Source organism: Protopterus annectens, chromosome 14.part0 (genome assembly GCF_019279795.1).
Source record: "Protopterus annectens isolate FY-2018-M chromosome 14.part0, PAN1.0, whole genome shotgun sequence".
Lineage (NCBI taxonomy): Eukaryota > Metazoa > Chordata > Ceratodontiformes > Protopteridae > Protopterus > Protopterus annectens.
In genome coordinates this window covers 428,275,227-428,289,907 of record NC_056748.1, presented here as the reverse complement: position 1 = coordinate 428,289,907, position 14,681 = coordinate 428,275,227, and the positions used below count along the sequence as shown (strand labels likewise).

The window sequence follows — 14,681 nt, the reverse complement described above, 5'->3', positions numbered from 1 at the left end:
TTTTGGCTCTAAAAAGCATCCCTAGTTTTTACCGAGTTTTTCAAATGCAACTTTGTATATGGAGGTCAAATTTAAGATTATCATCCCCCATCAGCCTTAATAATTTGCTATGAAAAGTGACTTCAGTGGCTGTACTATCAAGAAAGAAATTATTTTTTTTTTTCATGGGAGAGGGATTTGGGGGGAAAACTGTAGTTTTTTTTTTTTAAGGGTAGAACATAAATTGTAAGTTACAAAGCCATGTTTCAGTCACTTTTAAAGCTTTCTGGGTAATTTTTTGGAGGTGTGCTATGTTATCAGATGTGCAAATGAGTGTGGAGCCATCTGTGTACTGCATTAGAGAGGCCTGTTGTGTGAGTGTGCAGAGGGCATTGATGAGAATGTTAAGGGGGGACCACGGATAAAGCCTTGTGGCACACCAGTGATGACTGGAAGGTATGGAGTGCCATTTTACTAACCAATACCTACTACATAGTTTTTGAACCATATTAGGGTGGGCTAAGCGATACTTAATGAAGACATCTGAAATATTAGTTTGTGTGACAAACTGTGTCGAAAGCTTTAGACAAGTCTAGAAATAAGGAGGAGAGTAAATTACTGTAGTAAGAATCTTTGTGTTCAACATCTTTGTATCATGTATAGTAAGGGTTAAAATGTGAAATTGCATTGCGTGCAAAGAAGCAAGTTAAAATAAGCTGTTTTTCTTGTAAAGAATTTGCTGACCAAAGAGGAATGCACAGATGTTACCTTGGTCCAGGCACAAGCTTATCTTGTGACTGACCTCTGACCATCTAAGGCTCCAGTATGTGAATTTATAGCCTTGACTGAAATTCCTTGTCTAGTAACCAGCTACTGTGTACGTGCAGAGAAGGGTATAAAAACCCATGTGAAGTGTACAGAAATTAGACTGCTGACATACCATGTACTTTGCAGCATGTCTCCATGCATGTAAAATAAACCTTTTTGCTTATTTTTATCTGCGTGATTCTTCCAGTATATATTAAGAGTATTAAAATCTTTTGACATTTCTGGCGCCCAAGAACGTGGGGCCACCTCTCCATGGTACGAATCACATAAGAGGGACTGAAAAACCTGTACAGGAGGGGAGAACGAATCTCGGGCTCCCTTGAACGGAAAGACCTCCGACGAAGAAGTCGTAAGTAGAGGCCAGTCCCTCTTGGATTCGATCCGTGGGACGGTGATGAACGGGGCGGAAGATCCGCAGTAAGGTAAGCTTTTACATTTATAAAAGTACTTTTTTTTAAGGGACTAGTCATAAAGGAATTTCTTTTGTTTAAATTTTACAAAAGACCGGTAGAGATCTCAGGAAAAGGAAACAGTTTTTCTTTTAAATAAGAAAAATGGGAATAGGAAGCAGTTGTTGCGCTAGTAAGGGCCGCTTAAATAAAAGGACTGAAGATGAGGAATATATGTTTAAATTACATCCAAAAAAAAAAAAAAACTTAAAATACATAAAAAATGAAAGACAAATTATGGGTTTAGTGGTAACTTAAATAGATCAGAATGTCAAAATTTGGTGAGAGATCTGCGTAGGGACGCAGGAGGCAAAGTTAAAAAATCAAGTAAAGGTGGGATTCCCTCAAGCACAGAAATGGTTAAAAGAAGCTAATAAGAGACATAGGGAACAATTTTTGAATAAGGAAAGTGGTGGCTCGAGTGCAAAAGGTGCATTTTTTGTCCATAAAGAAGATGACGAGACATCTGTTGTCTGTCGTAAACCGACAGCCCCATCCTTGTATCCAGAAGTCCCTAAAGAAATGGTCGGTCCACCCCAGTATCAGGAAAAAGAAGCAGAAAATCACGAAAAGGTGTCCTCCGTAGTTTTACAAGAGGCAGAGAAGCAGGGAAAAATACCCTCCGTAGTTTTACAAAAACAAGCAGAGGAGACTCTGGAACTACGTAACCGTAGTATAGACAAATCAGAGTAAAAACAAAAAGAAGCTAAAGTACATACCCTGTCCACAGACTCATATCCCCTTACATGCAGAAAAATATCTTGAGGAAAAGAAAAGAAAACAGGCTCAAACCTTTACGGTGAGCGCGGATGGAACACTTATGTTAATGTAAGCTCCGTCCAACAGAGGTAGAGGAAGGGGACGGGGTAGAGGCAGAGGGAGAGGGAATGTAGGACATTTTGAAGATTACAAAGGCAGACAAAAGAGGGGGGAATGTTTTAAATGCAGTAAGAAGGGGCATTTCGCAAGAGATTGCCGGAATCCCGGGAAATCCGCTGCTGCTCCAGATCATAGTTCAGCATGACTACATGATGGCAGCACGGATGAACCGGACCCAGGTGCTGAGGTCGACTGGCAAGAGTCAGTAATACAGAATGAGGATGATTTTGAGGATGTGAATAAAGAAGGTAAAAGGGAATGTGCAGGATGGGAACATGAGACAACTGATTTTTCAGAAAAAGGTGAATATCAGGTTGTTAGCCTGACAGCTCTAGCTATGACTATGCAGTTAGAAGTGCAACCGGTAATCATATTACAGGTTGAAGGGAGGGACGTAGAATTTCTATGTGACTCAGGGGCTTCTAGGACCTTACTGAAACACACCGCAGTGCCGTCCAATGTGACTACTGATGACTATGTATTAGTCAAAGCGGCCGACGGCCGCATTTATAAGGAACCTTTGTCTAAACCTTTATGGTTTACGGACCCTGAAACTAATCAAACCATTAGATTTCGGGTGATTGTCTCCCGGATTTGCCCTGTTAACTTATTAGGAAGGGATTTGATGCATGTTTTTGGAATAGCAGCAGTACCAACTGCATCAGGAATCTTGGCTAAGCGTATGAAAATCCAGGATGAAATGTTGCAGGTAGGGCAAGGGGATTTACATCACTGGTATAGTAATGATCTTATCGAAACAGGACCACAAAGCGTGGCCAATGAGTTAACTAATCTAGCTTTGAGCAAATACAGTACAGCTATTCAGTTACCAGAGGCTGCCAAACAACTACACTGTACAATGTATTACAGAAAAAATGTGGGACCTGATCCCAAGTATGAGAAACAATTTTTTTTTTTTAAACACAAGGTGACCAGGATCCTATTACAAAATCTTTATTGGGACAAAACAGGGAACTCCGCAGTTACTTGTAGCCTCACAAGGGACATGCAACTGCTTTTTCAAAATACCTCAATCCCACATGTATCTGTAACTAGGGAAAAACAAATGGCATGGTATATAATTGAAAAAAAGGTTACCGAGTGGTCAAAAATGATGCAGGGACAGCTGGCAGGTAAGGGGGTTCAGGTACAGAAGTTAAATTGGGTAACTCAAGCCAGACCAACGGTACATCTTCAAAAAGATCGGTTAACACCGACAGGTGGCATGCCATCCTGACTATGCTTTCTGACCCCACAAAAAAAAATTGAAACTACAGTCAGTACCAAAGTCCTTATGGTCCCTAGGACAGCACGACATTGGGCTAATGAAAACAGCAGGACAGGTTAAAATAACTCCAAAATCCGATTTTAGACCTCATAAGCGTCAGTATCTATTAAGTAAAAAGGCAGAAGGCGGCATTTTACCAGTGATCACGGCTCTACTGAGAGCTGGGGTTTTAATTCCATGTACAGATTCACCGTGTAACACACCCTTGTTCCCAGTAAGGAAACTGGACGGGACATGGAGAATGGTACAGGATCTGCAGGCTGTAAATGCTGCTGTAGTGCCAAGGGCTCCTGTGGTCCCAGATCCATCTGTTTTGTTAAATGATATCCTTCCCACGGATAAGTATTTTTCTGTTATTGACATTAGTAATGCATTCTTTTCTATTCCCCTACAGGAAGATAGTAGGTTTTGGTTCGCCTTTACGTTTATGAGCAAGCGGTACACACACACACGACTGCCGCAGGGATATTGTGAAAGCCCTACAATCTTTTCGCAAGAAATGTCGACAAACCTGGCACAGTTTCAACCAGAGCATGGCTGTCATCTACTATTGTATGTGGATGACATCTTACTGGCTGCACCCACGGAGGGTGTATGTGAGTCCGAAACTATTCGGTTATTGCATTTTTTGGCGAGAGAGGGACACAAGGTAAATAAATCTAAATTACAATTTTGTAGAACTGAAGTACGGTATCTAGGCTATACCATTTCAATTGCTGGTAGACAACTAGATAACTGTAGAAAAGAAGCCATTTTACAGGCACCAATGCCCAGCACAAAAAAAAAAAAAAAGAAATGATGTCATTTTTAGGAATAACAAATTTTTATCGTAGTTGGATTCCCAACTATGCAGAGGAAGTAAGTCCACTTTCGGAACTTATTTTCGCACTTCCCATGGCAGCACATGACGCGCTGCAATGGACGGATAAGGCAATACAGGCATTTACTAGGGTAAAACAATTGATAGCAGGATCTGCAACACTTAGCTTCCCTGACTATACAAAACCCTTTGTTCAGACAGTAGATTGTAAGCAGGGCTTTATGACATCTGTTCTGTTGCAAACCTATGGAAATAAGTTGAGACCATTAGCTTTTTATTCTAGTAAATTGGACACAGTGGCACGATCATTGCCACACTGTGTACAAGCAGTAGTTGCAGCCGCACAGGCTGTGCAAGCGTCTGCAACCCTAGTTTTGTTTGATGACCTTACCTTATGAGTACCGCACTCTGTCGCGGTAATACTACTACAGGATAAAGTTACCTTTCTCTCTCCTAGCAGCACTTATCCTGCATGACAACGTTACTATCACAACCACACATGACCATTGAGCGATGCACCACTCTTAATCCAGCCACGCTGTTACCTACAGCTGACGATGGTGCCCCTCACGTGTGTTTAGATTTGATACACTCTAATGTCTTACAAAGACCAGACCTTAAGGACCAACCTTTGGCAAATTCAGATTGGACCCTGTTTGTAGATGGGTCAGCATGTAAAAATGAGGCAGGCATTACACAAGTGGGTTATGCAGTCACAACTGAGACTACGGTACTAGAGGCAAGACCCCTCCCCAGGAACCTGTCCGCACAAGCGGCAGAATTGATTGCTTTGTCTAGAGCATGCACCATTTCCAAGGATAAGGCAGTTACTATCTACACAGATAGTCAGTATGCTTTTTCCACGGTCCATGTCTTTGCACAGCAATGGAAAAATAGGGGAATGGTTACGGCCTCAGGAAAGGAAATAACCCACAAGGATTTAATCCTTAGCCTCTTACAAGCTGTCCAACTGCCACGGGGACTGGCCATCTGTAAGCGCACACGAATGCCAAGGATCCAGTACTACTTGGAAATGCACTGACTAACAAAGCTGCAAAAAGTGTAGCCTTAACCTCTACTTTTGCACTCGAGACCACACAAAAGGAACTTCACCATACAGATAAATTTGATCTACAAACTTTACAGGTAATGCAGGAACTTAGTACAGTTCGGGAAAAACAGCGATGGGTTAAATATGGGGCTATTCAAAAGCAGGGAGTTTTTGTAGGTCCAAATAAGTATGTCTTGCCAACAAACCTTTTTAGGTATGCCTCATTAGTGACGCATGGCCCATCTCATCTGGGCCCTGCTGCTATGGTTCAAATGATCCAGCGAATTTTCTGGACCAAGGGCTTTATAGCATACGCTAAACGATTTTGTTTATCGTGCCTGCTTTGTGCACGATACCATGGTGGTGGGGTGCGGATCACCCCAGCAGCTTTTCCGCTGCCTCCGTATCCATTTCACACAATCTGCATGAATTTTATTGAACTAACTCCTGTTCAACAGAAGCGATTTGTGTTAGTCATTATTGACGCTTTTACAAAATGGGTTGAAGCTTTTCCGGTAGCACACCCAGATGCACTGTCGGTAGCCAAGGCCCTTACAAATAACATTATCCCTCATTTTGGGCTACCTACACACATCTATTCTGATAATGGCACACATTTCATAAACCAAGTTATTCAAAAGCTGGCCGCCGTTTTTCAGATAGAGTTAAAACATCATTGTGCCTACCACCCACAGTCAGCAGGGTTGGTTGAACGCCATAATGGCATTCTCAAAGGCAAGTTACGTAAACTCATGGCCGAGACACATCAGTCTTGGATAAACTGCTTACCTCTGGCACTCCTGTCCATGTGTACCACTCCCACCTCAAAAGGGGTCACACCATTTGAACTATTATACGGGAGACCTTATTACGTCCCGCAGTGGCAAAATTTTTTGCCTGCGGAACGTGAGGGGGTGAAGAGATAGCAGATTACATGAGGAAATTGCTGACCAGAACTAACACTTCTCTAACAAATGATTGCTTTTCAGATCAGAAGAACAACAGGATCCTGGAAGTGAAACCCGGGAACTGGGTTTGGATTAAAATTGTCAAGAGGAAGACGTGGGTCTCCCCCAAGTGGGAAGGTCCATACCAGGTATTGATTGCAACACCCACAGCAGTCCGAATAAAAGAACGAACACATTGTGGATCCATTTAACACATTGTAAACTGGTAAAATAGTTTGAACTGGACAAAACTTGAGTTCCCCTGAGGAACACTGATTGGTAGTAGTTTTGTTTTGTATGAATATCTGACTATCGTAGCAATGCAGAGAAATACTGGAAGGGAGCAGCCCTTCCCACAAAAGCATTCCAAAATAATTCTGTTGTTAATAAGTGTGATTGTTACTTTTCTGTTTTGGTCGTTTTTATTTTCAAACAAGACTAGCCAAGTAAAGAGAGATGATGCATATGCTCTATCTTTTAATGTTTCAAATTGTTGGATATGCACGGCTATCCCTACTGTACATGGTGGTCTAATGTTAGGTACAGTCCCTTTGGGGGCAAATGATACATGGACTAATTTACTATTTAAAACTTCAAACATAGCCTTAAAGGACAAAATAGCATTACCCCTCATGGGTCGCCAGAATGGAACTGCATGTTTTCAAAGATTTGGCAAGATTAAGGTTGGATGGAGTCAGTGTAATGTAACAATAATTCATAACTGTACAATAGATGGGCACTGTGCAACGAGTTTCAAGCCTATAAGAGTGCTTGTTAATAGTACAGGGCTTATTAATGGCACAAGTTTCTTTGAAAAAATGTTATCTGTGTATGATCTTTTGTTTAAAGGGTTGCAAGACAAAGGAAATCACTCTGTTCCAGTCAATATTACACTTAAAGTAAATAATTGTTATTTTATCTGTGGTAGAAAAGCATACAAATGGTTACCGAGGAATTGGTCAGGCAGTTGCTTTTTGGGTTATTTAGCACCAGCTATAAGACATACATTTTCTCTTCCCCAAGGTAAAATATGAAATGTACGTGCTGTTAATAAACCTGTTAATCCCGTAGGTAACGTTGATGCATCCTGGATCTATCAACACGATTTGGCCCATAGTAGCAGCAAGGGGCTATCACACATGGACTTGGGCGATGATGTTATTTCCTGGGCTGGTATTCTTCCAGCGTATGGGACAGTAAAATCCATTTGGGAGCTCAGAAAACAGTCAAAACTGTTAAAAACCCTGAGCAATGCAACTTTTTCTGCGCTAGAATTGGTGACGGATGAGTTAACTGCAATGAGGACTGTAGTATTGCAGAATTGTATGGCGCTCGACTTCACCCTAGCGGCTAAAGGAGGTACTTGCGAGTGTTGTCCGTTCATTCCAGACAACGAATATGACATTAACAGCCATCTGGAGATCCTACAACAAGTTTCTGAACTTACAAAACCAGGACAGAATCTATTAACTGACTTTTTCCAAAATTGGTTTGGAAATTGGGGAACAGTACTTATGAATGTCTTAATTGCTATATGTGTTGGTGCCATTATATTCCTACTGTTGGGTTGTTGTTGCATTCCTTGCATCCGAATGATAATATCAAGTGTATTGTCTGCCAATGCAACTAAAGCTTATTATTCTGAATATACAGAACACGAGTCATGCGGAAAACTGTATGAATAAAATGTATTACTTATGATACAAAGTGTTGTAAGGGGGAAATGTAGTAAGAATCTTTGTGTTCAACATCTTTGTATCATGTATAGTAAGGGTTAAAATATGAAATTGCATTGCGTGCAAAGAAGCAAGTTAAAATAAGCGTTTTTTCTTGTAAAGAATTTGCTGACCAAAGAGGAATGCACAGATGTTACCTTGGTCCAGGCACAAGCTTATCTTGTGACTGACCTCTGACCATCTAAGGCTCCAGTATGTGACTTTATAGCCTTGACTGAAATTCCTTGTCTAGTAACTAGCTACTGTGTATGTGCAGAGAAGGGTATAAAAACCCATGTGAAGTGTACAGAAATTAGACTGCTGACATACCATGTACTTTGTAGCATGTCTCCATGCATGTAAAATAAACCTTTTTGCTTATTTTTATCTGTGTGATTCTTCCAGTATATGTTAAGAGTATTAAAATCTTTTGACAATTACCGCTATCTGTGTCTTTACTGACAGTATCTATACAGGTTATAAGTGCAGAGTTAGTACTATAGGAAGTGCAGGAGCCATGTTCTGTAAGGGATACAAGTCCTTCCTGCAGGAGATAGTTTCGAAATTGTTTTTGAATATATTTTTCAAGTATTTTGGAGAAGATTACTATAGGTCTAAAGTTAGTAATGTTGCTTAAATTTCATACTTTGGCAGAGGGATAAATGTGTGACTTTTTCCAAAGAGATGGAACTAGGAAATTCTGGGCTGATCTACTTATAAGGATTGAGACAGGACAGGCAATGTTATCGGTTGCTATTTTAAGGTATTCGTTGGGAAGGTCATCAGCTGAAGTAGAGCACTGAATTTGTTTTAAGAGTAGTTTTATACAGGATATGAGCACAGGTTTGAAGGTGAAAGTGGATATGATTATATGTGGCTACTGGGCTGGGTAAGGATTAAATGTTGGGGAATCCTTGGTTACAGATGCTATACTGTCTATGAAATAAGAGTTGAATTGTTTCAAGTGAGGAGTTAGGACAGAGGTTACGGATAAATTTATGGAAATGCAAAATCACAAAGTCTTAACTTTCAGTAGCAAGTGATACAGTGCTGTGTTCCAGGTATCTTACTGCCTACATAGCAACTTACAGATTTACCTGCAGTGCCTTATTTTAGTAATGCAAATTTTATATGCAATCCTTTTAGGGCAGTAGCTTTCTTAATTCTTTGCGGACCTCTGAAGCATATGTATTACTTGTCATAAAGGACATATCCCCATATATCTCTGCAGCATTACATACTAGATGAACATGACATGCTTATAGCGACTAACTCTTGGAGGGACGGGGTCAAATCATGCATTTTACGTAATTTTATAACTTATTTCATCTATGCATCCTTAATTGTTTCTTTGATAGTTTCTTCACTGTTGCTGCCATCTGGCACTTGAGTCACTATGTTGTCAACCAATGTTTATGATTAAAAGTTTATCAACTTGGTACTGATGTATGCAAAAGGTAAATTATTTCAACTCACAGTGCACTGAATTATAATGCAAACTACAAAGTCTCCGGGATCTTGAGGTGTACTCATTTTATGCACTACAACGTTTCTGAAGCTTCTCTACAGAACTCTACTGAAAATAGGATTCCCATTTGAACATCTCAAGCATGCAAGTAACTAATTGTCAAAAGAATGTTATGTTCTAAACTGCACACATTTTCATTAGAAATTAGAAGCATGGGCTGTGATGCAAGTCTATTTAAATACTTGACCTCTCTGCAATTCTCACTTAGTCCAGAACCATCCTGTCTACAAAGCCTTATTTTGATTACAACCACCTAAATTTGCAACGTGTCGCTCCAAATCCAAGTCTTAAAAATGGATACGTTTAAACAGCGGAAATGAACACGTTATATTATACTTGTATGGAAACTCGGAAATACTACTTTAAATACATCTAATACTACTCAGCAAAACAGAAAGCAGATTGAACTCATGTAAAGAAAGTTGGTTGCCATCCAAGGACTTACTGCAGTGTAATTTACACAGATAACTACATGGACATGCAACTATTTGAAATATATTACTTCCAATTAATAACAGTTACTGTCATTTAAAATGGTTAAGAACCATTAAATCGATGCAGCCTGCGTTTAAAAACCTAAGAGCTTTAATCAGCAGAGAAATAAAACTAAAAGGCAACATAATTGTATGCGGTCACAGATTTCTAATAAAAATACAAATTCTGCTTCTATTTATCTAACTCCATAAACAATCAGAAATTGGTCATCCCTACCAAAACAACAAATCAAATGGCATTACTGATTTAAGCGCTGTCTCAAAATACAGCACCCCAGTACAACGCTGAAATCAAACTAAATTCGCGCAAACTGCAACTTTAAAGCAAGTCATATTCTTTTTAAAGTAGGCTTTTCTGGGAGCTTTTTTTGCAGAGTACTTTACCCCTCTTGTGCACTGATCCCTGTACTGCTACACAAAGCACACTGTGTAGTTGTTATACAACGTGATCTGGATTTCCACCAGACCACATGCAGTTCTATTTGAACAACATATTCAACAAATCTGAAGTAGTCGGGGCTATATAGTGAAGATCTGCTAAAAGACTAATGCAGGGTAACAATATTACTGCAAACTATTAAGGAAATAACATCTCTTAATCAGTTAAAGTGATACGCGGTACAAGTTTAAACAGACCACCGCAGACAAGGTAACACCTATTGTACATACGTGATCAGAGCTGCTGTTACTGCTGTGAAAACACAGCGAACTAAATGTATACCCCGAAATGGAAGCCGCCATGATGAAATTTCCCCACATCCCCCACAATGCACTGCTGCAGGAATAAGCGTCACTACGGACGATATCAGTCATCGTCACAAGTGTGTAATATTTTGGTTTGGTAGTAAGGATTCTGTAGTGTTGTTGAAGCAGTGATAATTTACTTTATGGTCGTATGACTCTAATCACTTTCAGTGTGCTGGTTTAGTTATTTGTTGCAACTCACTGGCAGAACACTTGTGAAATGAGATGGTAGCGTTTTGACATATCAAATGGCAAGCAATGGATAAAGTGTGTGTAGCTTGTTTAAGCAGCGGAAAAATATAAATAAGATTATTTTGTTATTTATAGTATAGCGTAAATAATTGCTTACAAATCCATCGGTAGATTCTGGCAACCCGATTTACCGGTTTTCAGAAAATCAACAAGGGGAAAATTCGTGGAACTGATTCATCTTAAGTGGAGCGTAATTTGTAGCATGTGGGCTACGGGTTGGATATACTGAAACACTTTCTGAGCAGGTTATTCTGATTGCAGTCATCTAAACTTGTAATGTGCCACTCCACACCTAATTGCTAAAATGGTTAAGTTTAGAACGGGGATATTAAGTTGTTTGTATATACATTACTGTACATGTATGGTAATGCGGAAATGCAGTGGTGTTTATGCATTTGTTTGAATATTTTTATAAGGTCTCCGTGTGGCACTCACAAGGTATGTCGCACATTAGAGTGCCAGAAAGACAGTTTTGCACACTGTGTCTTAAAGCCTTTTTACACGTTTTCTTATGATGGTCTGTAGTACAAGCTAGATTTCTGCACTGTTTATTTTTTCTTTGAGCTATTTATTTAATATTCATCAAGAAGTACAAACTATACCGGTCATTTACTGCAGTTGTTTAAATGTTTGGGGTTTTCTTGTGCCTGGGAATCTGGGTCGTATAGATGGATTTGAAATTTAATACTGCAATATAGTCTGGATTTTAAACCTTTTGAACCATTAAAATGTCCAAAGGTCAGTTGTCAATCACCTCTCCAATCCAGCTGGTGAATCTGGGAATCTTGAGGCAATGTTACAACTGCCTCATGTACACAGACAACCCTCTCCTCCTCCCAACAAATTCCAACACGTGTGAGAGATGCAACCATATAGCCAAACTGGAGGCTAAGCTCTCTCAACTCAGTACTGGTGTAACCAGTCAGGAGGAGAAGGAAACTACACTCAATAAAATTCCAGTCTCACATAGACCTACCACGACAGCAAACCAAACACACAAAAACATACTTGGAGGCTCTAAATAAAAATCTGCCTAAGCAGCAGAGACCTCCAAAGCAGACACCCAAGCAACCGCTACCCCAAAACAAAACACATGCAATACATAGCTCACAAAGCCAGTGTGCCGAACAGTCACAGCCCTTAAGGCTAAACAACACACCTGATACACTTGTAATAGGTGACACTATCATCAGGCACATTGACGTCCCACTCACTAGGCTGAACAAGGAGGTCACGGTGAGCTGCCTGTCAGGCGCTAGGATCCGCCACATAACACAAGCACTCAGGTCACTCCAAGGCAAGTACAAATATGACTCAGTCATTGTCCATGTTGGTGTGAATGATCTGAGATGTACCTCCCTGGACTATATGAAAAGAGACATAGAGGAGCTCTCTAAACATGTAGCCCAAGCCGGTATGACCCTGACCTTGAGTAGCATCTTACCCTCACCAAGAATGATGCAACAGTATGAAGATAAGATTATCAATTCCAACAATTGGCTTAAGTATTGGTGTCATTCAAAGGGGATTCAATGCCTGTCAGCCTGGGATGACATGCTCGACAAGCCATGATGCTTCGCTAGGGACGGCTTGCACCTGTCACCCCTGGGCTTTCAGATATTGGCAAAGGCTCTTGCTACCCCCATAGTGCCTTTTTTAGGCAAGGCTCAAAAGACAAACCCACCTCTGTAGGTATCACAAGGGATAAGAAACTAAGAGTAATGCTACTCAATGCCAGAAGTCTAAACCTCAAGATGCAAGCACTCGAAACTCTCCTTAGCATGGAGAACATCGATATCTGTGCAGTAACAGAAACCTGGTTCAAAGCTCTCGAGAGCACCCCAGCACTACCAGGTTATACCTCATACCATGCTTTTCGGCCCCAAAACTTGGACCGAACCACAAAAGGAGGGGGAGTATCAATATTAGTCAAAGATACCCACACCTCCAGGTTGGTGGCACAGCACGAAGCATCAGAGACTATCCATGTGCAACTAACAGTGGGTAAAACTGCCTTCCAGTTTATAGCCTGCTACAGACCACCCTCCCAAACCCAGGAACCCCACTCGGCCTTCCTGAGAACACTGGAAAATATGAAGGTCTGTCCAAACACCATTATATTGGGTGACTTCAACTACCCAACCATAGACTGGGAGCATTACTCTAGCTCCAACACCCTAGCCCAAAGGTTCCTAGAATTTATAAACTCAAATGCTATGGAACAACTTGTTACCACTCCCACAAGAGGGGAAAACATACTGGACCTGATCATCACCAGCATGGGGACTCTATGCTCCAGACCAGAAGTGTATCCCTCACTGGTAAGATCAGACCATAAACTAATCTCACTGGATATTCACATCCCGACCCCACCCCATGCCCAGAAAACCACAGTGAAAAACATCTCTAAAGCAAATTTCACACTCCTCAAAACTGAGGTGGAATCCTTCAAAGCCCCCGGGCCTGTGGATAATACGGCCCAGACCGCAAAATCCTTTATAAATGCATTCTATGAACACCTTCAGGAATGCATGGATCATGCAATCCCAAATAAAACCAAGACCCAATCCTCCAAAGGCAGACGTCCTGTCTGGTGGACCCCAGCCATAAACAAACTATACAATAGAAGGAGGAAGCTACTATATGATAGAGCAAAATCCCAAAAAGGGAAGGCATCTCTGATCAGTATTAGCAAAAAACTACGGGCACTCATAAAATCGTCTAAGGCCAGCTTCGAGAGAAAAATTGCACAGGACACTAAGGATAATCACAAGGCTTTCTTTAGTTATGTTAGGAACCTGGGTGGGAATTCCCAGATATGCTCAGAATTAGTCCAAAATGACAAAAAATACACCGAACCCACAGACATTGCCAACATCCTAGCTGACAGGTTCAGCGCAAACTCCCCCCCCCCCACCAAAAGGGCTAGTATCTATCCCAGCAGAGTGCTGCCCCCCTAACATCTCAGATGCTCAGGTAAGATCTGCCCTCTCCAAAGCAAGAAACACAGCATCAATGGGACCAGACGGTGTCCCGGGATGCGTCCTACATGAACTCCAAGAAGAGCTAAACCCAAACCTAAAACTACTGTTCAATCTCAGCCTTACTACAGGATATGTACCCAAACAGTGGCGTACAGCAACTGTGGTTCCTCTCCACAAAGGTGGTGCCTCAACGGATCCTGGAAACTATCGCCCCATAAGTCTCACTAGCTTGGTCTGCAAAGCTATGGAAAGGATCATCATGGACCTTATAAATAAAGATATTGGGGACCTACAGACACTGGATCCTACCCTGTTCGGCTTTGTTAAGGGCAGATCCTGCCTCTTAAACCTGGTCGATTTCTTTGAAACAGTCACCAAGGCCATTGACAAGGGGAAGGTGGTCAACACAGCCTACCTGGAACTCGCAAAAGCCTTCGATACAATACCCCACTCGGGCATTATAGATAAGCTCACCAGCTTAAATATAAACCCCTATGTCACTAGATGGGTTGCAAACTGGCTCAAGGACAGAACCCACATGGTTAGAATAGCTGGAGCCATGTCAGACTCCAAACCAGTTACAAGTTGCGTCCCACAAGGCTCAGTCCTGGGACCACTCTTGTTTGGTATATATTTCTCGGAGGTACAGGCCAACATGGAAGGACTGTGGCTGACCAAGTTCGCCGATGACTGCAAACTGGGCACCATAATAGACTCGCCAGC

The 14,681-nt window shown here is 41.2% G+C and overlaps 1 protein-coding gene across 1 annotated transcript in view; it reads right to left on the bottom strand.

The window, feature by feature from the left end:
• The window catches only part of ABRAXAS2 (abraxas 2, BRISC complex subunit), a gene marked incomplete in the record, with an annotated part of 1,016,818 nt that extends 1,006,041 nt beyond the window's left edge, over positions 1–10,777 (bottom strand). Inside the window, 1 exon segment of the mRNA XM_044056200.1 lies at positions 10,648–10,777. Coding sequence (XP_043912135.1) covers positions 10,648–10,737 — 90 coding nt within the window.
• Positions 10,778–14,681: the final 3,904 nt, after the last annotated feature.